Here is a 23,290-nt window from a genome sequence, read left to right as displayed (position 1 = left end):
ATGCAATATTCTATAATATGCAAACTTATATATCACAAAAAGATTATACTGACTACTAAGTACAATTTTATATTGACACACCTTTTCCAACAGACTCAAGTTAAAAATATAAACCAATCATTGTTCATTCGTGAATAAAGGACAAACTAGTTAACTGGTCACTCTGTGTCCTTTTCTGGGGAATCAGGAAGACTCTCTGCATCTCATTACTGCTTCTGTAAGAGGGTGAAGTCCATTTTATTCCATAATGTTTTGTGCACATATTTCACTCCATGTTTAATATTTTTTCCATGTTACTTCTGGAAAATATGTGCATAAAGTATAAAACTGAGAAAGAACGTGACAGTATGCTTACAGTGGTCAAATGTGTGTCTTTTTATAGGGCTTTCCTGCGATCAGTATAGCCGACTGTTACAAGGACTTTTTACTTTCACAAAGATGCTTATCTCTGTAAGGCTGAGCTTTGTGGTGCTGCTCTCAGCAGTGGGCACAGCAACAAAAGAGAGGTGAGTTTTCTTCATTAGATAAGTTTGATAATTTTTGTAAATAGATGAACTACCCTTAAAATATCAGTTACTGTACTTTCAGGTTCTTAGCAAAAAAAGAAAATCCCACTCGCCCCTGTGGGCGGTCAATCCTTCAAGCTCGGGTCCTCTACCAGTGGCCTGGGAGCTTGAGGGTCCTAACTAAACATAATTCATAATAATTAATAATTAGTATGTATATATATATAATTATATATATATAATTATACTAATTATTAATTATTATGAATTATGTTTAGTTTCGTAATGTCTCAAATGTGGGTCACATAGTCCTGTTTTCTCGCCGAGCTTTATCAATCCATGAAGTCCAACGACACTCAAACTGCAGAGATGTCTTAAAGACAAACACCTGAATGAACTCTTTCCTGAATTTTCTGCTTCTGAAATCAGATAAAACTGAGGTTATTGTACTCGACCCCAAAAATCTTAGAAACATTGTCTAACCACACTGGATGGAATTACCATAAACTCCAGTAACACTGTGAGGAATCTTCTAGTGATCATTTATCGAGGATATATCATTCAATGCGCATAAACTGTATATAAAAATATGTAGGACCTGTTTTCTAGTGTTTATTTAAGGAGCTTGGAAAGAAAAGCTACGACTTCTTAAAATTTCTTGAAGACATTTGTGTGACCTATTGAGATCAACTGACGCAAGGTGTGAGTGGGCTTTAAGGCGCCTGGGAAGGAATCTCAGAACTGGATTGTAGGTGGCAGACAGTTGGTACCGTAAACTGTGTTTGTGCAATATCTCTACAATTGGAAGCATCCTGCCTCACGGTGATGCTGAAAAACTAGTTCATGCATGTATTACTTCTATAGGCTGGATTATTGTAACTCACTATTATTAGGTTGTTCGAAAACCTCCATGAAAAGCTTTCAATTGATCCAAAATGCTGCAGCAAGGGTATCTGCGGATGACAGCTTTTTTTTTCAATTAATTCTAGGTTCTAGAATAATCAGAGTAATCAACAACAATATTTGGTATTAGAAGCTGTAACAGAAATCTGCCTTAGAGCTAATATTGATGACTTTACATAGTGCTCATCTATTTAATCTACAACTTTGAATCATTTATCATTTACAACATCCCAGAAATTTGAAATAGTCAAGTAAGTTTCTTAACATTAAAATTAAGAACAGTACCTAATGTAGAAATGTATGATATTTTAATGCCTTTAAAACTGTTAGAAATTGAGTATTGCAGCCTTGTAACTAAAAACTACAATATTGATAAAACAGCAGACTATAATGAGGTATGATCTGTCGAAGGTTACTTTTAAAATGTATTCCACTACAGATTACAGAATACATGCCCCAAAATGTAACGTATTCCGTTACCGGAATACGTTACAAAATATTACTCAGTGAGAGTAACATATTCTGAATACCTTGGATTACTTAATATATTATCATGCTTTTTACAACTACACGAATGTGCTATTGCTGTGTGATTTATTATCGCCATACCGATACCAACTAGATTTTTAAATCTTAATATAAAATGAGTAACAGCATGGTGGACATTAGGTGAGGCTGCACTTTTAGCAGCGATCTGGTATAGAAAACAAATCCGCGCATATATACAACAGGGACCTCTGGCTAATACGTCGGGTTCCGTGTCAGGCTCGTAGCTGAAAACTAGCTTTACTTTGTTGTCTGGGTCAGTGTTGCCAACTTCGCGACTTTGTCGCTATATTTAGCGGGTTTTCAGACCCCCTTAGCGACCTTTTTTCTAAAAAGCGACTAGCGACAAATCTGGCGACTTTTTCTGGTGTTATTGGAGACTTATTTATGATGACTTTTTGACGTGAAAGGGCGTGTTGCTCTTACTCTCAACAAGCGTGGGCACCTCACCCGTGCTAAAGCGCTCACGGGCGGAGGATAGTCCTCCCCCAGCTGCAGGAGATGTTCACACTTACGCGTCCAAACTGCAAATGAACCGCGCATGAGCGAAGCCGCTGCTTCACTGCACTGACTGTAACGCAGTCAGTTCTTCTTTTACTGTTATGCTGTTTTGTGGATCACAAGGTTTAAAACTACTTATAAACACACACACATAAAGTAACTCCACCACAGTGCCTATTTCGGGTCACTTTTGCCAGTCGAAGCCCGGATAAAGGAGCAGGGTTTGAATTGTGACATTAAAAAACAATAATTGCTAAAAGAAATTTAATTTGTAGTTCTAAATAAATTCTAAATGTATTTAGGACGTTTTTTGCTCACTTTATGTCTCTTCCACGATGTTATTTCTCTTTCCAACAGCATAGGTTACAATTACATTAGCATGACCAATTATGCAAATTTGGTGATGACGCCATTTAGCGACTTCTAGCGACTTTTAGGACAGCCAATAGCGATTTTCCTTACTGAGGAGTTGGCAACACTGGTCTGGGTATGGCAGTCCATTCTCCCTGCAGCACGGACTACACTGCAACATCAGGCTACATTCTTTACTGCGATGCCTGTAACACTCTGCCTATTGCCTTCATATTAAATAGTCAAAGGAGCTTGCAAAGAAAAGCGTCTGGACTTCTTTAAGTTACTTGAAGACGTTTCACCTCTCATCCGAGAGGCTTCTTCAGTTCTAAGGTCAAATGGTGGGGAGTCCCAGATATAACCCTAGTGGGAGTGTCCCCCCACAGAGGGACAAAAGGACCCCCTGATGATCCTCTAATCGCCTGAGCCAAGGTGTGGAACTGGGTGTGGGTCCCAATCAGCCAGAGTTTCGGGTGAGTTCATTGTGAAACCTGGCCCCACCTTATCATGCGAATTCCTGAGGTCAGATGGCCCAGGGTGTGAGTGGGCGTTAAGGCGTCTGGGAAGGGATCTCAAAACTGGATTATAGATGGCAGAGAGTTGGTGTCGTAAACCACCGCCTCTGTTCAAAGATGGTCGCTCACAGTGGACATAGATGCTTCTTTCACTCCTCTTTCAAACCATCTGTCCTCTCTGTCCAAAATGTGAACATTGGCATCCTCGAAAGAGTGACCTTTGTCCTTTAGATGCAGATGGACAGCTGAGTCTTGTCCTGTGGAGGTCGCTCTTCTGTGTTGTGCCATGCGCTTGTGAAGTGGCTGTTTGGTCTCTCCAATGTAGAGGTCTGGGCATTCCTCGCTGCACTGTACAGCAAACACCACATTGTTAAGTCTGTGTTTTGGCGTTTTGTCTTTCGGGTGAACCAGTTTTTGTCTGAGTGTGTTGCTGGGTCTGAAGTACACCGGGATGTCATGCTTGGAGAAAACCCTCCTGAGTTTCTCTGATACACCGGCTACATAGGGGATGACAATGTTGTTGCGTCTGTCCTTCTTATCCTCCCTCGCTGGTGTCTGATCTTCTTTTCTGTGCCTCTTTGCTGACTTTAAGAACGCCCATTTAGGATAGCTGCATGTTTTGAGTGCTTCCTTTACATGTGTGTGTTCCTTCTTTTTCCCTTCAGGCTTAGAGGGAACATGTTCTGCCCGGTGGTGTAGGGTCCTAATTACTCCAAGTTTGTGTTCCAGAGGGTGATGGGAGTCAAACAGGAGGTACTGGTCCGTGTGTGTGGGCTTCCGGTAAACTTCGATGTTGAGGTTGCCATTCTCTTCAATGTGCACAGCGCAGTCCAGGAAAGGCAAACAGTCATCCTTCGTGTCTTCCCTGGTGAACTTGATGTTTTTATCCACAGCGTTGATGTGCGCAGTGAAGGATTCCACTTCTTGTGTCTTGATTTTGACCCAGGTGTCGTCTACATATCTGTACCAGTGGCTGGGTACTCTTCCTTTGAAAGAGCCAAGAGCCTTCCTTTCCACTTCCTCCATGTAAAGGTTGGCTACAATAGGTGACACGGGGGAGCCCATGGCACAGCAATGTTTTTGTCTGTAATAGCCTTCGTTGTATTTGAAATATGTAGTGGTGAGGCAGAGGTCTAACAGTGTGCAAATCTGATCGGGTGTGAAGTTGGTCCTGTCTTCCAAGGAGCTGTCTTCTTGTAGTCGTTTTCTGACAGTCTCCACTGCCTCCGTGGTGGGTATGCACGTGAAGAGAGAGACTACATCAAAGGACACTATGGTTTCATCTGGATCCAGGGTAAGTTTCTGGACCTTGTCAGTGAAGTCGGTGGAGTTCTTGATGTGGTGTGGGGTGTTCCCCACGAGAGGAGCAAGGATGGTAGTGAGGTGTTTTGCAATGTTATAAGTGGCTGAGTTTATGCTACTGACTATGGGTCGGAGTGGGACAGCTTCCTTGTGGATTTTTGGAAGTCCGTAAATGCAGGGTATGGCATCCCCTGGGTAAAGGCGGTGGTAAGTAAGGCGGTCAATGATTTTGTCCTTTTCCAAGTCTTGAAGGCAAGCTATAACTTTCTTTTTGTAGCTGCTTGTGGGGTCTCGCTTTAAGGCTTCGTAGGTATTGTTGTCACTGAGGAGAGTAGTGATCTTTGTATGGTAATCTGTAGTGTTTAGGACCACGGTGCATCTTCCCTTATCCGCTGGTAAAACAGTGATGTTGTGGTCTTTGCTCAGGGAAGCGACGGCCTTCTTTTCCTGTATTGTGAGGTTGGACGGAGGGACTTTGGCACTGGAGAGGGTGGCTGAGACTTTCATCCTGATTTGTTCTGCTTCTGTCTGTGATAATTTATTAATCCGTATGGCAGATTCTGTGGCTGTGATGAGGTCCACTATGGGCAACTGTTGTGGAGAAATGGCAAAATTGAGACCTTTGGCTAATACTCTCTTTTCAGGTTCAGTGAGATTCCTGTCTGAAAAGTTCTTAACCCATTTCTCCTGACTGTCTTCAGGTGTGTTTTCTTCTATGGGTTGTGTAGGTTCAGATTCAGAATGAGGAGTGTGTGTTTTTGAAAGCAAGGTGTGAAATTTCCTGCGTTGTCTTTCTTTTCCTTTCGAGTGTTGGGCCCGCTGAGCCTTGTCCACAAACTTGTAAACCTCTTCTAAGATTGGAGAGGGTAGAAGGGTTTCCAGTTCCTGCAGAGTCTGGCTGATCTTGATCTGGAGGGCATCTATAGTGAAATGGACCTGTCTTATCCTTTCACTTAAAAGGTGATTTTGCGCTCTCTGTAGAATCAAGTCTGCTCTGTATCCCCTGACAGTGGATCCAAGGCGCAGGCTCTTGGGAACAACTCTGGTTTGTCTGCATCTTAGGTTGAAACGGAGATGGTTCCTATAATAGTTTCCTTGATTCCCTTTCATACTCCCGCACCAGTTGAAGGGTGTTCCTCCCTCAACCTCAACATCGATTGAGGTTTTGCTAAAAATAGAGAGGGCATAGCCTAACATATCAAACAGGAAAATACCGCCGTGTAATCCATTTATTTCAACAAAGTATCTGTATTCTGAATACCACCTTTTTAAACGGTAACTGTAACGGAATACAGTTACTCATATTTTGTATTTTAAATACGTAACGGCGGTACATGTATAGACTATAGCTGTGTCCCAATTTAGGGTCTGCACGCTTGAAGTACAGGCACTACACGTACTACGTACGGTGCGTACTATAAGTACGAGAAGTGAGGAAGTGAGAGGCTTGTGAAATGGGACAGTCTAGCCTTCGTCGCGCTGTTCAGGTTGCCTAGCAACCATGATACTAACCGCAAGAAACACGAGATTGTGTGACATAAATGAAGGAGAAAAAAATGTTTTGTTGGTCATTCATTTTTGTCATGACATCACTGTGATTAGTTGAGTATCTGAGGCTGAAACCACAGGACTGTAAAACATGATTGTTGGGCTTCATTTCTGTACTGAACAGTTATTACAAGAGTAGTTAGTAAATAACAATCAGCTCTTGTTGTTCATGAGACTAAAGTCATTTCACTGTGGTAATGTAAATATAATATGGCCAATATTATAGTATTGTCAGATTATTATGATATATATATATATATGTATATATATATGTGTGTGTGTGTGTGTCACATAACTTTGCCAACATGTGGCCAACAGCAATGTTTTAATGTTCTTCGTTATTAAACATTCGCACATAAATAAGTGACGTCATATTCAGTACTTACTTTTGACAGTTCACTCTTCGGCCGCTCCCTTCTTGCGGCAAAATTATCCACACCCACTGCCGCGCTATGAATTGTGGGATATATGGGACCACGAAGCGTGCACTGGACCACGCTTGATATTTGGGGAAATCGACGGCGCATTTGGAGTATGCATTTGAAGTACACTTCGAATTGGGACAGCCATCGTCGCGTGGCGGTGACGTAACCGCACTTAAAATGCGTACTTCAAGCGTGCAGCCCCTGGGGGCCAAGATGGCGGCGCTGTGAACGGTCTGTTACAGAACTCGCTCTGTCTTAAAATTCCTTTATAAGCAGCAAAGCAACCTCTAAGGTGCAAACTTCTAGTTGTATGTGATGGCAAAAAACCTGGGCTCAAATAAGAGAGCTCTTATCACTCCTACTTCCTCCCCGTCAAAACATTCTGGTAAGAAAAGAGTGATGGAAACTGACACGGCGGAAAGCATTATTACGACGCTCAAGATGGCTATCGAAGAGCAAGGAGCTAGCATCGAGAAGAGTATTAGCGACCTGAAGGTTACTATTAACTTTATCTCAGAAGATCTCAGGGAGCTAAAAGGAAAAGTGTCTCGTACTGAAGTAAGGGTGGATAAAGCAGAAGAGAAAATTCAAACACTGGAAAACAAAGTGCTGGAGTTGTCTCGGTATAAACGAAGATGGAACCTGTGACTTCACGGGCTACCTGAAGAAGAAGGAGAAAACGTACGCAGTAAGGTTATTGAAATCTGCCAAAACATGGATCCTGACCACCGTGATAAGTTCCCGGAGGTACTTGATTCAGTCCACAGGATCGGTCAACGACGTGAGACCTCTTCTGCGCCACTGCATCGCACCATAATCTTGCAATTTACCATGAGACACTTTCGAGACATCATCTGGAAGGCGGCGAAGCGGTCTGACTACCTGAAGACAAGGAAGCTCCATTTCAAAGAAGATCTCTCTCCTGAGGACCGAGAGAGACGCAACCAGCTATGGCCACAGGTGGAGAAAGCACGTAAGGAAGGGAAAATTGCCTACTTCGTGGGAGCCCGTGCTTTCGTGAACAGAAAAGAAATTCACTGAAATTTCTTCCAGTCCTGTTGTGGATATACCTCAAGGTCTCGTTTCCCTATTGTTCTGAAGACTTATAGTATACTGTTGCTGCTAAAATGTTTTGTGAAGCACTTTTTAAGACAGAGTAGTTCTGCTCTCTCTGAAGCTTACACACTCTTCTCAGGGTAAAAAGTTAATTTACTTTTCAAAATTTCATCTTTATCCTTTATTTCTTTTAATGCTCGAGGACTAAGAGACAATACCAAAAGGAAAGCTCTGTTTTTATATGCTAAAAGTTTGAATACTGACTTTTGTTTCTTACAAGAAATGGTAAATGGCCTGCATTTGTATAGCGCTTTTCTAGTCCTTAAGGACCCCAAAGCGCTTTACACTACATTCAGTCATTCACCCATTCACACTCACATTCACACACTGGCGATGGCAAGCTACATTGTAGCCACAGCTGCCCTGGGGCGCACTGACAGAGGCGAGGCTGCCGGACACAGGTGCCACCGGGCCCTCTGACCACCACCAGTAGGCAAACACGGGGTTAGTATCTTGCCCAAGCAAGCAAGATATTTGGCATGCAGCCAGGAGGCAGCCTGGGATCGATCCACCGACCTTCTGATTAGTGGCTGACCTGCTCTGCCACCAGAGCTACAGCCACCCCACAAGAATCCCATTCTGAACCTAAGGACGCTAACTTCTGGAAATCCCAATGGGGCGAAGATTTATGGATGTCTCATGGCACAAACCATTTAGCGGGAACTCTGATTTTAAAGCACAGATTTAATGGAAAAATTATATCTTCAGAAACTGATCCAAAAGGACATTTTATTTTGCTAGTTGTTTTTTTAATGATCAGACCCTCTTACTGGGTAACATTTACGGCTATAATAACAAACAGGAGAATATTGACCTAATACTTGATGTAAATGAGAGTCTTTAATAAATAAATTTGCTAATCTAAAGATTATATTAGGAGGAGACTGGAATCACTCACTCAATAACATGATAGATAGATGGCCAAGTAAAAGTCAGGAAAGTAGTAATTATATGGTGGATTTTATAAATGAAAGAGACCTAATTGATATTTGGAGATTCAATAATCCAACAACTAAGGAATTTTCGTGGAAAAATAGATCTGGCTCTTTACAGTCTCGTATTGATTATTGGCTAATTTCTGATCCTTTATCCGAATATGTTTCTACATCAAAAATGTTGCCAACACCATTGACAGATCATAAAACAATTTTTTTGGAGATATGTTTGTATGCCAGTAAACCGTCTAAAAGAGTGAATGCTTATTGGAAATTAAATAATTCTCTTTTACTGAATGATTCTTTGGTAAAGGAAATTAAAACAAAAATAGATGAGTATTGGAACAAGGCATGTATTGAAAATGCTTTTTGTAAAAATTGGGAGCTTATGAAATTTGAATTGAGGTCTCTTTTAATGAAAAGGGGAGCTGAAACAGTTAAAAATAGAAAAAAAGAAGACTCAGAAATAATTTCTGAAATTATCACTTTGTCTAGATCACCTGATAATTTATCTGAAGATAACCGGAACAGACTTCAAATTCTACAATTAAAATTAGATAATATATATATTTACAAGGCAAAAGGTGCCTTTGTGCGGTCAAGAAGGAAATGGCTTGAAGAGGGAGAACAAAACTCTAGCTATTTTTTCAAATTAGAAAAACACCATAATGCTTTTGCCAGCATGACTAAACTTTGTTCAGATGGAGTCATCACACAAGACCCTCAAGTGATTTCCAAGACTTGTGAACTTTTCTATAAAAATTTATATAAATCTAATCTTTCTACAGAAGCCATGGAAAAATTCTATAATTCCTTAGGTAATATTAAAAAAATTAGTGACAATAATAAAACTATGTGTGATGCCCCCATCACAATACTAGACATTGAAGGTGCTATTAATAAAATGAAACTTAATAAGAGTCCAGGGAATGACGGTTTGACTTCTGAACTTTACAAATTATTTTCAAAGGACTTATCACGCTTTTTACATAAAGTATATATTGAAAGCATTGATAATGAAAAACTCCCTCCTTCTTTGACTCGGGCTAATTACTTTGATTCCGAAACCTCAAAAAGACACCCTTTTGATAGAAAATTGGAGACCTATTTCACTGCTGAATAACGATTATAAAATAATTGCTATGTGTTTGGCTAAAAAGTTAAAATGTGCACTTAATGATATCATTGATGAAACACAGTCTGGTTTTATGACTGGCAGACACATAACTAACAACATAAGAGTGGTAATTGATATTTTGGATCATTCAGATTTAATCACAGATAATAGTTTCATTCTTTTTTTGGATTTTTATAAAGCTTTTGACTCCATTGAACATGAATTCATGTTCAGAGCACTTGATATTTTTGGTTTTGGAAATATCTTTAAAAAATCAATTCAAACTTTATATACAGATGCAAATAGCTCAATCAAACTCCCTTTGGGTACAACGAAAAGATTTGATATCAACCGTGGGATCCGGCAAGGTTGTCCAATTTCTGCATATCTTTTCCCTTCCTATGCAGTTACTCTCTATTCATTTTAAAAACAGCAGTGTAGTGGGTCTCTCTATTGCTGGCAGAGCATTATCTATTACTCAACTAGCGGATGACACAACACTATTTTTAAAAGATAAATATCAAGTTGATGAAGCTCTCAAAGTTGTCAATAATTTCTCAAAAGCCTCTGGTCTTAAACTCAACATCCCAAAATGTGAACTTCTCCCTGTTAAATTCTGCACAGATACTATTATATCAGGTGTTTCTGTTAAAAATAAGGTTAAATATCTTGGTATTATCATTCAAAAAGACCAAGATGCCAGATTATCTGAAAATTTCGACCCTCTTATAACTGCAATACAACAAAGATTTAATCTATGGCTTCAAAGAGATTTGTCCATTACTGGACGATCCTTGGTAGCCAAAGTCGAAGGCCTCTCCCGACTTATTTATGCAGCTATGGCACTTGATGTTTCGAAAGAATTATGCACAAAAATTGATAAAATATTATTTAACTTCATTTGGAAAAAGAGAATACATTATATTAAAAAAAATGTAATGATAAACAAGTTGTGTTCTGGTGGCCTAAATTCTTTAGATTTCACTTCCTTAAATGCGTCTTTTAAAATCAAATGGATCAAACTCTTTTTTAAAAATCCCAGTTCAATTTGGAATTTTATTACCAGCCATATCTTTAACTCACTTGGAGGAATGCACTTTCTGCTAAGATGCAATTACAATATCTCTAAATTACCGATTAAACTCTCCAACTTTCATAGTCAACTCTTATCATCTTGGTTAATGATATACTCTCACAACTTTTCTCCCCATAAATATCTCATTTGGAACAATCAGGATATTAAATTTAAGAACAAATCATTATATATTCAGAAATGGGTTGATAGAAATATTTTACTTGTGAGTCAATTACTGAATGATAATGGTCAATTATTTTCTTATAAGGAATTTTTGTCTGTTTATGATTTTCCTGTCACTCCAAGAGAATATGCTGTAGTTTTTGATGCGATACCAGATGGAGTGAGAAGGTTATTGGTGTCTGCTCCTAAGGGTAGAAATTGTATTATTCCAGAACTAAATCCCGGTAGCATATACATCGGTAACATCTGTCCTTTATTGAGTGATAAAGCCACAAATCAATGTATTAGACAAATCATTCAAAGAGATATTGTTTCCAAACCTGCAGCTGTATTTTACTGGAACAATATTTACAATGATATAGACTGGAAAAACACTTGGATTCTATCAAGGAAATTTATTATTACTAATAAGATAAGAGAAGTTACTCTTAAGTTGATCCATAGATGTTATCCGGTAAAGACATATCTGGTTAAATTTAAAAAAACTATTGATACTCTTTGTACTTTTTGCAGCAATGCAGAGGAAACAATATGTCATTTATTTTGGGAATGCACTTATACACATGTATTTTGGATTGATCTAAATAATTTTATAAACACCAAAATTGATTCCTCATGTAAACTGAAGTTTCAACATATTCTATTTGGACTCTCACATACCGATAAAATAAATCCAGGGAAAAAATATATTATTAATCTTCTGATTATTTTTGCCAAATTTCACATACATTGTACAAAATTTTCTCAACAGCGTCCAAACATATTTGCTTTTAAAGCCTTGTTTTCCATTTATCTGGAGAATCTTAAGAACAGTACTAACTCCAAAGCATGTAAAACACTAGAGCTGTGTCAAATGTATAATTTCACTTGACTTACGTGTTGTTTATTTATACCTTGAGCACTTCCCTTTTTCTTTTTTTTTCAGTTATTTTGTTTATCTGTTTTCTTCTAAAGTATACCTTTTTGTTTACGTACTTATATACGTAACTTGTTCAAGACACTGCAAACTGTGGAATTTTTCATACCCTTTCTATATTCTACATTACTATGTATGTTTGTTGTTCAATTGTCTAAATAAATGATGGGAGAAAAAAAAAAAAAAAAGCGTGCAGCCCCTGAATTGGGACACAGCATATGTGCACGTTAGCATTTGCTACTTCCGGTGCGGAAACTCCTGTGGGGAGCTTTGTTTCCGGTGTCTTATTCGCGCCCTGTTTACGGTCCAAAACAAGTTAAGCAAATGAATGAATCAAGCAGCGATTTACATTTCTATAGATGTCTTGGGCATTTACCCAACATATCTGTAAATGATGTTCATCGACTTGTCGATATTTTTTCCCCGTGCCTCAGAGCAAAAGAGAAAAGGGATTCAAATGTTATATTTCTCAGCTGTCCCTCGTTCATCGCAGGTGTTATGTTCTAAAAATAACCAGCGATAGGTGAAATCAAGTAGCCAATTTTATTTTTTGACGGTGCAAAACGTGTCGTGGACATCGTGGACATACAGCACTGCACTTCAGAGTCACACTGCTAGCATCGATGCAGTGATTCTGTACGTACAGGGGAGACGTCAGGGAGGAGATCGTCTGCAGCGATCAGCACGCAGGACACAATGTGATGTAAAAATAAGCATGAAAACTTGCACTAAAAAATCCGCGAAACAGCGAGGTGAAAGGTGAACCGCGTTATAGCGAGGGACCACTGTAATTTTGAAGGTAAGTCACAACATACCCTTTGTAAATACTAATGTATAGAAACCCTTACCAGCAATCATTCATTTCTTGTGTGGCTTTTTTTCACGGTTTGTTAACATGCTGTGTAGGTGTGTACTTGACTAGCTGATATCGACATAACGGGAAACATCTGGTTTGATTATTCTTCACCTGTAGTTTGAATGCTGAACATTTGCCTGTTTAAATCATAAGACCAGTCACTATACAGAGATGTGCTTCTGAATGTGGACGATGTGTCTTCTGCTGCAGTTCTGCTTGTGTTGAGTGATGTAAACAACTGATCGATCTAAACTCTTTAAACGTCAGAATTGATCATTAGATTTTTTTATGACACAACAGTGGTGAGTGTTCCCACCTTCTGCTCTTTGTAACTTAACGCCATCTTTCAGTTTTCGAGTTTTGGACATGATTGTGGAGTATATCTTCGCAGTAGCGATTGACCGCAAAGTAAAGCTACCGGAAATGTACAACCCCACATCCGGTCTCAAACCAGGAAGTTAGCATTTTCTCGTGCACAGGGTCTCCGTTACTCCCCAACACTGGGTATGATTAGGGATGGGTATCGTCAGTGTAGGGACTAACGCGTTATTAAGTAACGCGTTACATTAACTACATTATTATTGTGGTAACAAGCACCGTAACTAGTTATTATGCCAAAATCAGGAACGCGTTAATCGTTACTGGGATTTAGGCTCGTTATTCGTTACTTCGTGTGGTGGCTATCGCGGAGCTTCCACAGATTCAGTAACATTAGCAAGTGGTGGAGGCCAGCAGGTGGATGAAGGAAAAGGGAGGCAAGAGGAGAGACCCGAAGCGGCCGCTGGTCCGAGTGTCAGGTGAACTGAACTTCAGGTAAGAAGTTATGACCTGCAGTGTATCTGAGTCAGATATAAACCAAGTTTAGGTGGGGTTTATTTTCGTTCGTACTGACGGAGTTTCTATACAGCTGGGTGGGTGCTATGATGTTACTGATGTTGAACTTTATTTTGTTCATAAGGTTAGTTAGAAGAGTTGCCAACCATCCCATAAAAAACTGAATCGTCCCGCATTCAGAGAAATTATTACGCAGTTCGTATTGAGGTGAAAAGGAACACAGTTTGTCCCGTACTTCAGCTACAATGAAAAAGACACAAAGCTGGAGTTATTCTGTGTTTGCTGCACAGCTGCCTCTTCTTCTCTCATTCTCCCCCTCCCTCTCCCGTTTCTACTTCAATCATGAAACTGATCAATTATCAGCTTGTTTATCGCTCACTTTGCGCCAGAAAGAAGAAACCAGCTGATGTCGCGCTAAACAACAACAGCGCGTTTAAGCTTGATCAGCTGTTGTTAGAATTTATTTAATATTAATTTCTAGTATCAGCTGATGTTTGCTGGAGCCACAGCTGTAAAGCTGCTGGTCATGATGTTGGTTTGGTTATCTGGTGAGAGGGAAACATGAAGATGAAACCAGGAGACGTCCTTACTGAATCATCAGAGCTGAACAGGTGATGGAGAAACAGGTTTACCTTTTAGGTGACATGAATGAGTTAAAGGGAAGTTATGAACTGTTTCTGAGAGACGAATAACACCAGGATCCTGAAATAGCTGACAGGTGGTAACTGTGCAGGGGCGGGTCTAGCAAAGTTTTGCCAGGGGGGCCAGGTAGGGCATTAACAGGGAGAGGGGGGCACAAAGAAATACTTTTCTTTCTTATTCTCATTTAAAATGTCTCGCTTTAAAAAAAAATAATTATCTGAATCTTACAACAAACGATTGATAGATTGATACATATATACCATCAAAACAGTGAACATCACTGTCACAACAGCATTTGTTTTCATTCAAAGCCTTTATGATTTTTCCTGTAATGGTGGGCCGGTCTCTAGTCAAAATGCCCGGGACGATTTTTTGTCCCAGTCCAGCCCTGTAAGCAGCTCATCTGCAGTCTGGTGTTACCTACATCTTCATATTTAGAAGGCAGAATTTCAGAGCTGTGAGTACAATCAAAGCACCACGACTGCAGTTTTTGTGTTGGATGTAAAAAGTACACATGACGCTGTGACGTAGGCTAGAATCATGGCGGCGGTCAACGACGGTCCAGGCGTGGGATTTCTCTCGTGGAAATATGCACATTATTTTTTTCCTTTCTATTGGTAGTTGGCACAATGCACTTCTGGCAAGTGGCAAGAAGACTGGCAATCTCGCTGGGTATCCAATTACGGAAGCAAGTTACTTGAAAGTAACGAGTAACTTGAAGTAACTGAGTTACTTTTGATAGAAGTAACTAGTAATGTAACTAAGTTACTAATTTAAAGTAACTTACCCAACACTGGGTATCGTTTAGGTTTTATCCAATACCAGTACCAAACCGGTAATTTTGAAATGGTGCCGGTGCTTAAACGGTGCTCGAACCGGTGCTTAAAGAATAAAGAACACAAACTTTGTCAAAAAACCTCTCATGTTCAGCTATTTTTGTGTAAAAAGATAACAATGTTAGCCTTTTCTCCAGCCAAGAGTGATACATGGTATCACTCTTGGCTGGAAGCAGTGCTTAAACAATGGAAAAAACACAAACGTTGTCCCAAAACCTCTCATGTTTAGGTGTTTTCCACTTTTTCTTTGGTCATTTTAGCCTTTTTGGCCAGGGTGAAGGGAGTATCTGCCATCAAACAAGAAGACAGCCGCATGTAGCTATGATGATGTTTGCTAGTTCACCTTACATACATTAATGTAATAACGTGGTTAGCCTACTCAGCGTAAATTCAACACGAACAACATTAAGCTACTCACGCAGAGAAGAACGGCTACTGCTGCTATCATCATCCGTCACCCTGCTACACTGGCAGGGCTAGGGGCCAGGATGTTGCTAACTCCGGGTTCGAGGCACCACACCCGCAATAGATGTGCCCGATGTGAGGTCTCGCAGCAAGCTATCAAATACGGTGCATTTCTCGGCATTTAAAAAATGCTATGCGTCGCCATCGCCAGGTTTGTCGTCAGATTTGAGGTGTTACCTCCTTTGCACAGTATCACAGTATCAGCTTAAAGCACTTGTTGCAGACTGCTGAGTTTGCATCTTTTGCTGTGAAGTACAGCCAGACTTTTGACCGCTTCGCCTTGGGCATTTTTAATCTGTAGCGCTGCTCTAAAAGAACGTACGTACCTGGGCCCGCCTACTATCCTCGCAAAGGTAAAATGATTGGCTAGAATCCAAAGTGTATGACATCTCAGGAAAAAAAAAAAAGCACAGAAATGTGCGCTGCTTTTCGGTCTGGTTGCTACCGTTTATGTCAGAGCCCACCGGTACCTATCCCTAGGTATGATCCACTTCCACTGCTTCTCATGTTTCTCTTGTTTTTTATGTGCAGCAGAGTGCAGTACGACCACTATAAATACCACCCATTGACAGAGGTGAGGTGGCTGTTACACACACACAGACACACACTTATAAATATATATAATATCATTTTATTTCTATATACGTATATATTGCAATAGAAGTCTGAATATATTGAATAAAAGCTAACTACAGAGGCTCTGGTGTCATGCTGTATTTTAGATGTGTATTATAGCGTGTTATGTCGCACCCCCCCCCCCCCCCCCCCCCCCCCCCCCTTCATGAATAAGTAAACAGGGAAGGAGTATTCAAATAATAATAATAAGAATAATAAGAATAGTAATGACAGGGTTCATTGTTGTACTACTGGTGATGAAATTTAGTCAATAAATCAGTATATTCTGTCAGAAGACCAGATGTACAGATTTATTCCCAGTACCTATAACTAACTGGCCGTTGAGCAGGCTAGGGAGGGTCCAGCTTTACATAGTTCTTATTTTTGCATGTTTAGCACTTCCCTCAGTAAGGTAAACAAAAGGTTCAGTACATTCGGTCTTCCATGATTAAACAGCACCTAAATTCTGTCGTCTGCAGTACCATACTGTACCCTGTTACTCGTATTAGTTTGTACATTACAAGCATTTCTATAGATTTATGTCTTCTTTACATAGGAATACTGATTCCCTGCTAACTTATTCACAGAGCTACTTCTTGCAGCAACATCGCATGCTATAATATTACACATCTAAAACACAAGATGGCGCCAGAACTGCTGGAACATCAGTTTTCATTCAATATATTCAGACTTTCATTCAATATATTCAAGATTATAATAACTTCCTAAATGGGATATACAAACACAAACAGGCTTCCGTGTGTTCTCCAGGCTTAACCAAAGACATTTAAAGCTCTTCTTCGGATGTTGGTTGTCTTTTATTCCATCAAGATGATTCCACACTGCTTAAATAAGTTTCAATTTCAGGGTCTGCGGACACTAGTCCATGACCGATAGTGTTCTATTGTGTATTTGTCTATCCAGGTATGCTTGACTGCATTGGCACTGTGTTCGGGATTATTTGGGGGCTGAAAAATAAGTTTTTTGATGCTCCTTTTCTGGATTTAGATGTTCATTCAAATCTGACTAGATCACCAATAACACTGGCTGAAATACAACTCCAAACCACAACGGAGGCTCCTTCACATTTTTCAGATAGTCCAGGACTGTTGCATCTCTCTCTTGACCTCCTCTGTATAGATTGATGACTATTTGGCTTCAGCATTCCATAAGTTTAGTTTAAAACTGGTTCTTTGCTAATTTGTTTATTCTAGAGATGCAACACTGGTTTACCCTTTGAGTTAGGCGTCTTGTTATACTTGAATAATTTATAGTGGCTTAGACTGAAAATGAGTAAAAAAAACAAAGAAACCATTGTCCAAATGAAACTTTGAAAGACCTTTGGAAAGTCTGCAGAACTATTAGTCAAGATCACTCCAAAAGTTTCAAATAAACTCTTGAATCAAAATGTATGTATGATGGATGGGCAAATTCATGGATAAATAACCAGTGAAAATTTAGTAGAGTTTTCATATGCTGTCAGTGTTGGTACTACACTTTGCAGATCACTGGCTGGATGGAACAGATGGTAAAGGATCACACTGATGTTGTAACCGTGGTGAAATATGGAAAGACCTATGAAAGCAGGGATATTAGCTTGCTCAAGGTAAACAAAGTTTCAGATCACAAGCTGGCATATGCCAAACGGATACTGATGCACACGGATGTTTGATATTTGTTCTCCAGATTGGCCTGAATACTGGAAAGGAAAAGAAAGCTATCTGGATGGACTGTGGAATACATGCCAGAGAATGGATCGCTCCAGCCTTCTGCCAGTACTTTGTTAGAGAGGTAAGAGAGCTGCTGTCAATATACCTCCACCAGGACTCGTGGGATCCTTCTAGGGGTAAAGTTAATGCTAGGGGATTTTGTTAGCCACATTTATTCTAGAAACAAGAAAATTTCATTTTAAATAATGTCTTATACATTTTGGTATTACAGGTTTTCCAAACAGGCCAAGCTTCTTTCTACTTTTAAATGTTCTTTGAAATATTTGAAAAAAATTAATATATGAACATATGAACTTATAGTTTGGTCGCCAATGTGGATGTGGTGGACGTTAAAGAGTGAAACAAAATAAAACACACACACACAAAAGAGAGATGAAAAAGAAAGAGGAAAAAAGAGATTTAAAACAAATCTCGTTATTCCATTTGTTGTCCTGATTTTTTTTTCTGTTGTGAGGAGAAAACATCCTGTCTGACAAAATGAATATAATTTAATAACTAACTGTCCTCCAGTGTGTCAGCCTGCCCCTGATGTGTGTTCGTCTGTTCCAAACAGATTCTGCAGACATACAAAACAGATGCCAAAATGGAAGAGATGATGAAGAACGTGGACTTCTACGTCACTCCAGTGCTCAATATAGACGGCTACATCTACACGTGGGAAAATGAGACAGTCAGTCCTCGTATTTAATAGATATTTATCCAATTACATTTCTAGGGTTGTGCACTCAGGATCTCAAACCACAGATGAACAGGATATAATAGGATGATTATCTGAGTAACTGAAGATGTAACTGATTAAATGAGCCATAATTCAATCTTTGAAGAAATGTATTTCTTGTGCTCAAAAAACCTTCAAGTGCAAAATAATTGAATGTTTTACAGTAAGACATATGGAATAATAACAAATAGCATCAATCACAGGAAGCATTTAATATCTACAAAAATGTTGCGCTGCCATTTTATTTATGACTGACTGAACATTTTGCTCCACACAGACTCGACTGTGGAGGAAGAACAGGTCACCAGGTCCTGAGGACTGCAGCTGCTATGGCACCGATCTCAACCGCAACTTTGATGCCAACTGGGGAAGTGAGTGATGTAGCTGTTCTTACTTTGACTGAACCATTGAAACATCTTGTTTCTTTTCTTTTTCAGCTATTTTTACTAATTTGCTGATGTGCTTGGAATCACTGTCCTGTTGCATGACCCAATCTCATTCAACCTTTAGCTTTCAGATAGAGGTCTCATTTTCACTGTAGAATACTTTGGTATACAGGCGTGTATGGCTGACTCCACTCAAACCATCACCTCCCTGACCATGTAGTGAATTAGTTAAGATGACTACTTCTGGGAAGATGCAACACTTATGAATGTTTTCCACTTGAATAACCTTTCTCATTGTGTAATGATGGATTTCAAATTATGTGGAAATGGCATTATAACTTTTCTCAATAGATAGGAACAATTACTTCTCTAAGCTTATATCTTAGCATTTTGTTAACACACACATGAATGCTCCAGCAAACTTCCAAAACCTCTGCTTCTTTAGAGGTGTTTGCACTTGCTGATGATCAGTGTGCATTTGAGTAGCAGGACCTTGGTGCTAGTTACCCTTCTAATTCCACAGAAGCAGTAAGACATGCTTCTTATTTTTACACACTGCTTCTGCATTTTGGCTTATTTCTCATAAAATAAATAAAATGTAATATGTTGTGTATTGCTGTTCATCTGAGGTAGGTAAGACACTGTTTAACTACTTGTCTCTTTAAAAAAAAGGAGGTGGAAAAAGCCAATATGGTTTTTAATGTTCTGGACATTTTAATACAGGAGTCACACATGAAGCAGCCTTTAGTGGCTATTAGAGGAACTGCAGCTTTTGGCCAAATTTTACAACCTAACGGGTCACACTATGTAAAAAGGTTAACCTTTGTTAAAAGAATTTGACAACAGAGGTATTATTGTTATATGTCTGTCATATCATCCTCCTTGGCCTCTATTCACAGCTGTTGGGGTTTCATTTAACTGCTGCTCAAAATTCTACCCTGGAAGCAAAGCTATGTCTGAGCTCGAGATCAGGGCTGTAACTGACTTTGTAAGAAGCCGAAAGGACAGCTTCCTGTGTTTCCTCAGCATCCACTCCTATGGCCAGAAGCTCCTGATTCCCTACGGACACCCCAAATACACCGCTCCCAACTATGATGAACTGGTATTTATGGCAACAAATGCAATGATGCTTTTTTTTTAAATTAACATACACACATATGCATCTTTATAGCCTGACGATGACTAATCGTGCATGCATTTATATTAAAAAGGCAAACAGCCAGCAGAATGAGTAATTATTGTTAATTCATCTAGTAAAAGAGTAATAGATAAAAGTGGAATGGCAAACAGGTAAATGGACGTTCAATAATGACGATAACAAGATTCCACACAAACTATAGAGTTTAAAATATACATAAGGCCTAGTGCAATCATGTTTGAGTGTGCATGCGGACCAAAACACAGCAGGCAGGATGAAAACATAACCAGTGCCTCTAATAAGTATGTGCAGAGCAGCTTTTTGGAATTTCTGGACTGGCATTTTGGAATGCCGGAGCACCAGTAAAACACAGAAGCAGAAAAAAAACTAACGAGGAAACAGCACAGGAGGGATAACTATGCACCAACAGAGACAGATGGAAAACTACTAAGACAACGGGATACTCAAGGAACTGATAACATTTAAATCTGTATTTATTGCCTACTGAAATCTCCATATCACCATTACATTTTTCATACAGAACAAGAGTCTGGATCCATATTTCATTGACTGTATGACAAGTTCTTTGTGATTCCTCAGATGATGGTTGGTCAGGGAGCAACAGAAGTAATGTGGATGGTTCACCGAACAAACTACACTGTAGGAACCCCGCCCGATATATTATGTGGGTTTATATATCAATTGCTAGACAGTTAAATTTATTGCCAGAATCTCTGTGTTTTTAAAAAACATATAACTGCTGCTTTTCTTTCTCCAGACCCCATGAGTGGTTCAACCACTGACTGGGCTCGGATGCAGGGGATCACTTTATCCTACACCTTTGAGCTGAGAGACAATGGGACATACAGGTTTGAGCTTCCTGAGGATCAGATCCAGCCTACATGCGAGGAGGCCTACAGAGGAGTTTTGTACGTCATCACCTACGCCCACGACAAGACATTTAACGGTGCTGTAGCCAACACTGCTGTGACCCTTTCAGGCATACTGTTAACAGCAGGCGTCACTGGAGCCACCCTGAGATGAGAGCTGTTTGATTTCAGTCATTCTGCAATTTGTGGCACTCATATTTAGTTCTTCAAGTAATTTTTCAGAAATAGAGTTTTAAAGTTTCATTGATTTCTAAAAAAGTGCATTTGATGTACAACTCTTTGTGCTCAAAAATTCTTATAATCCATGAAGTGTACTTGCAGAGCATCTCTTCAGCCACTGTACTTTTTCACATAGTTTAAAGAAAATGATTAGAAGTTATAGTAGTTTTAATTAGTTGCCAATACTTATTCCCAAGACTATCAGGACTTTTTTTGTGTCCATCTAAGGCTACGTTCACACTGCAGGTCTTGATGCTCAATTCCGATTTTTTGATCAAATCAGATTTTTTTGTCTGCTCGTTCACACTACAAATAAAATGTGACAGCAAACGCGCTCTAGTGTGAACGCTCAAAGCGGCCCGCATGCACAAAAGAAGATGTCGCACACAACGCGCTCTGTTTAGACCCAGAGCAAACAATATTGTTTGACTGATGCCCTTAATATAAAGACTTCGGACTTCACGTTTCCCAATTTTTGCTTTAAGTTATTTTGTTATTTACATAATAATGTAGATAACCTAATAATGATCCTTATTGCTGTTTTAGAGGAGCGGTGCTTCAAAGGATAGTCAGAATCTGCAGATTATGCAGTACAAATAAAATGTTAACGTTTCTCCAACGTTGTCTTCCCAGCATTTTCCCGGATGGCCAGGAAGCGTTCGCGATGTCTTCTTGGGCGCTTCTCCGGCGCTGATAATTGGCGTCTGTCTTGTGTAAGTGACGTAAAAGACGGATTTAATGCGACATGACCGTTCACACAGCAGTCGCTTTCTGAAACTTCGGATATGTATCGGATTCAGTACCACATATGAAAGTGACCCAGATCGGATTTGAAAATATCGGATTTGTGCCGTTCACACTGTCATACCATGATGGGATATGGGTCGCATAGGGTCAAAAAAATCGGATTTGATGCGCTTTCGCCTGCAGTGTGAACGTAGCCTAAGTCTTTTGAATGCCTTATATAAAAAGAATGTAAAACAAAATAAAACTACATAAAACTTATTTAACAACATTGATATTTACATGATATTTTCAGACAAAGGAGGGACATTTGAGACAACAACAGTTTTAAAACAATGTGCCTGTAATTATTCTTGATGATGGATATTGTTTTATAAAATGACATATAGAAGATATACAATTAATCTATGTATATTAAGAGGCTCCAAGTTCTTTCTGTCTCCTTCATGTATCATATGTTCTGTTCATTGAGGGACTAAGTCTAAAGGAATGCACAAATGATTAAAATAGACATTCTGTACTGAAAACAGATTTCAGGAGTGATGCAAGGGACAGATAACATAACCGTCAGCACAGTGACTGCAGATTTTTGTGTTTTCTTTTACATAAATACATTTTCTAACACAAAGTAAACAAAAGATAAATGAAGCATTCAAGTGAGTCAAAATTCTGCATAAAGTTTCCAGGGTGAGCATCCCTCTGGTCCCCACTTAATGCCCAACCTCCTAATGTGCAAACAAAACCTTCACCCATGGCTGAAGACAGTTACTAATTAATATGAATCCACAGCAACACTGTAAAAGCTTATTTGGCTTTATTTGAAATGTTCTCCCATTTTTGAGTTGATGAAACTGATTGTTGCTAAATAACTGAAGCTACTTTGTAGAGTAAACAAGGCCCACTTTAATGTGTGACTTCAGAGAATGTATTTGTACTGTGTGCATCGACTGCACTGTAGCGCTTCAGCTTTTTAAATGCATTTCCCTTCAACTTCCTATAGTGTGGAATTAAAGATTAAATATCATAGTTTATTCACTGAACAACAGAGTTTTTGCTCAAAATGTGTCATGTTTGATGTAAGCTGGTGGACTCAAAATGCACAACGATCATTCTGCTTGGAGCTTCAGTCACCGCTATCTCCATTAGCAATCATCTTCTTCTTGACTCTCCACAAGACAACTCTCTCACAAGGTCTGGTTTCCTGCGCAGAAAGAAACAGAAGGTAAGTTAGAATCAGAGCCAAAGCATACAAACATGCAAACACCAAGCACCAATCAG

At 39.4% G+C, this 23,290-nt stretch overlaps 1 protein-coding gene across 2 annotated transcripts; it reads left to right on the top strand.

Moving 5' to 3' along the window:
* Positions 1-438: 438 nt before the first annotated feature.
* On the top strand, positions 439-21,203 carry LOC102795988 (carboxypeptidase O-like). Of its 2 annotated transcripts, XM_087836369.1 has the most exons (9): positions 439-506; positions 16,107-16,146; positions 17,692-17,793; positions 17,874-17,978; positions 18,471-18,587; positions 18,913-19,006; positions 19,921-20,123; positions 20,760-20,844; positions 20,938-21,203. In XM_087836369.1, the coding sequence occupies exons 1-9, from the start codon at positions 439-441 to the stop codon at positions 21,201-21,203; spliced, it is 1,080 nt and encodes a 359-aa protein (XP_087692495.1). The 2 variants fall into 2 exon arrangements, with proteins under 2 accessions (XP_087692495.1, XP_087692494.1); XM_087836368.1 differs by lacking the exon at positions 439-506 and having other exon boundaries at positions 15,988-16,146.
* The last annotated feature ends 2,087 nt before the right edge of the window (positions 21,204-23,290 follow it).

The sequence above is a fragment of the Neolamprologus brichardi genome, chromosome 23, assembly GCF_056152115.1.
Source record: "Neolamprologus brichardi isolate AB-2024 chromosome 23, ASM5615211v1, whole genome shotgun sequence".
Lineage (NCBI taxonomy): Eukaryota > Metazoa > Chordata > Actinopteri > Cichliformes > Cichlidae > Neolamprologus > Neolamprologus brichardi.
This window is presented reverse-complemented; position numbering and strand designations above follow the sequence as displayed.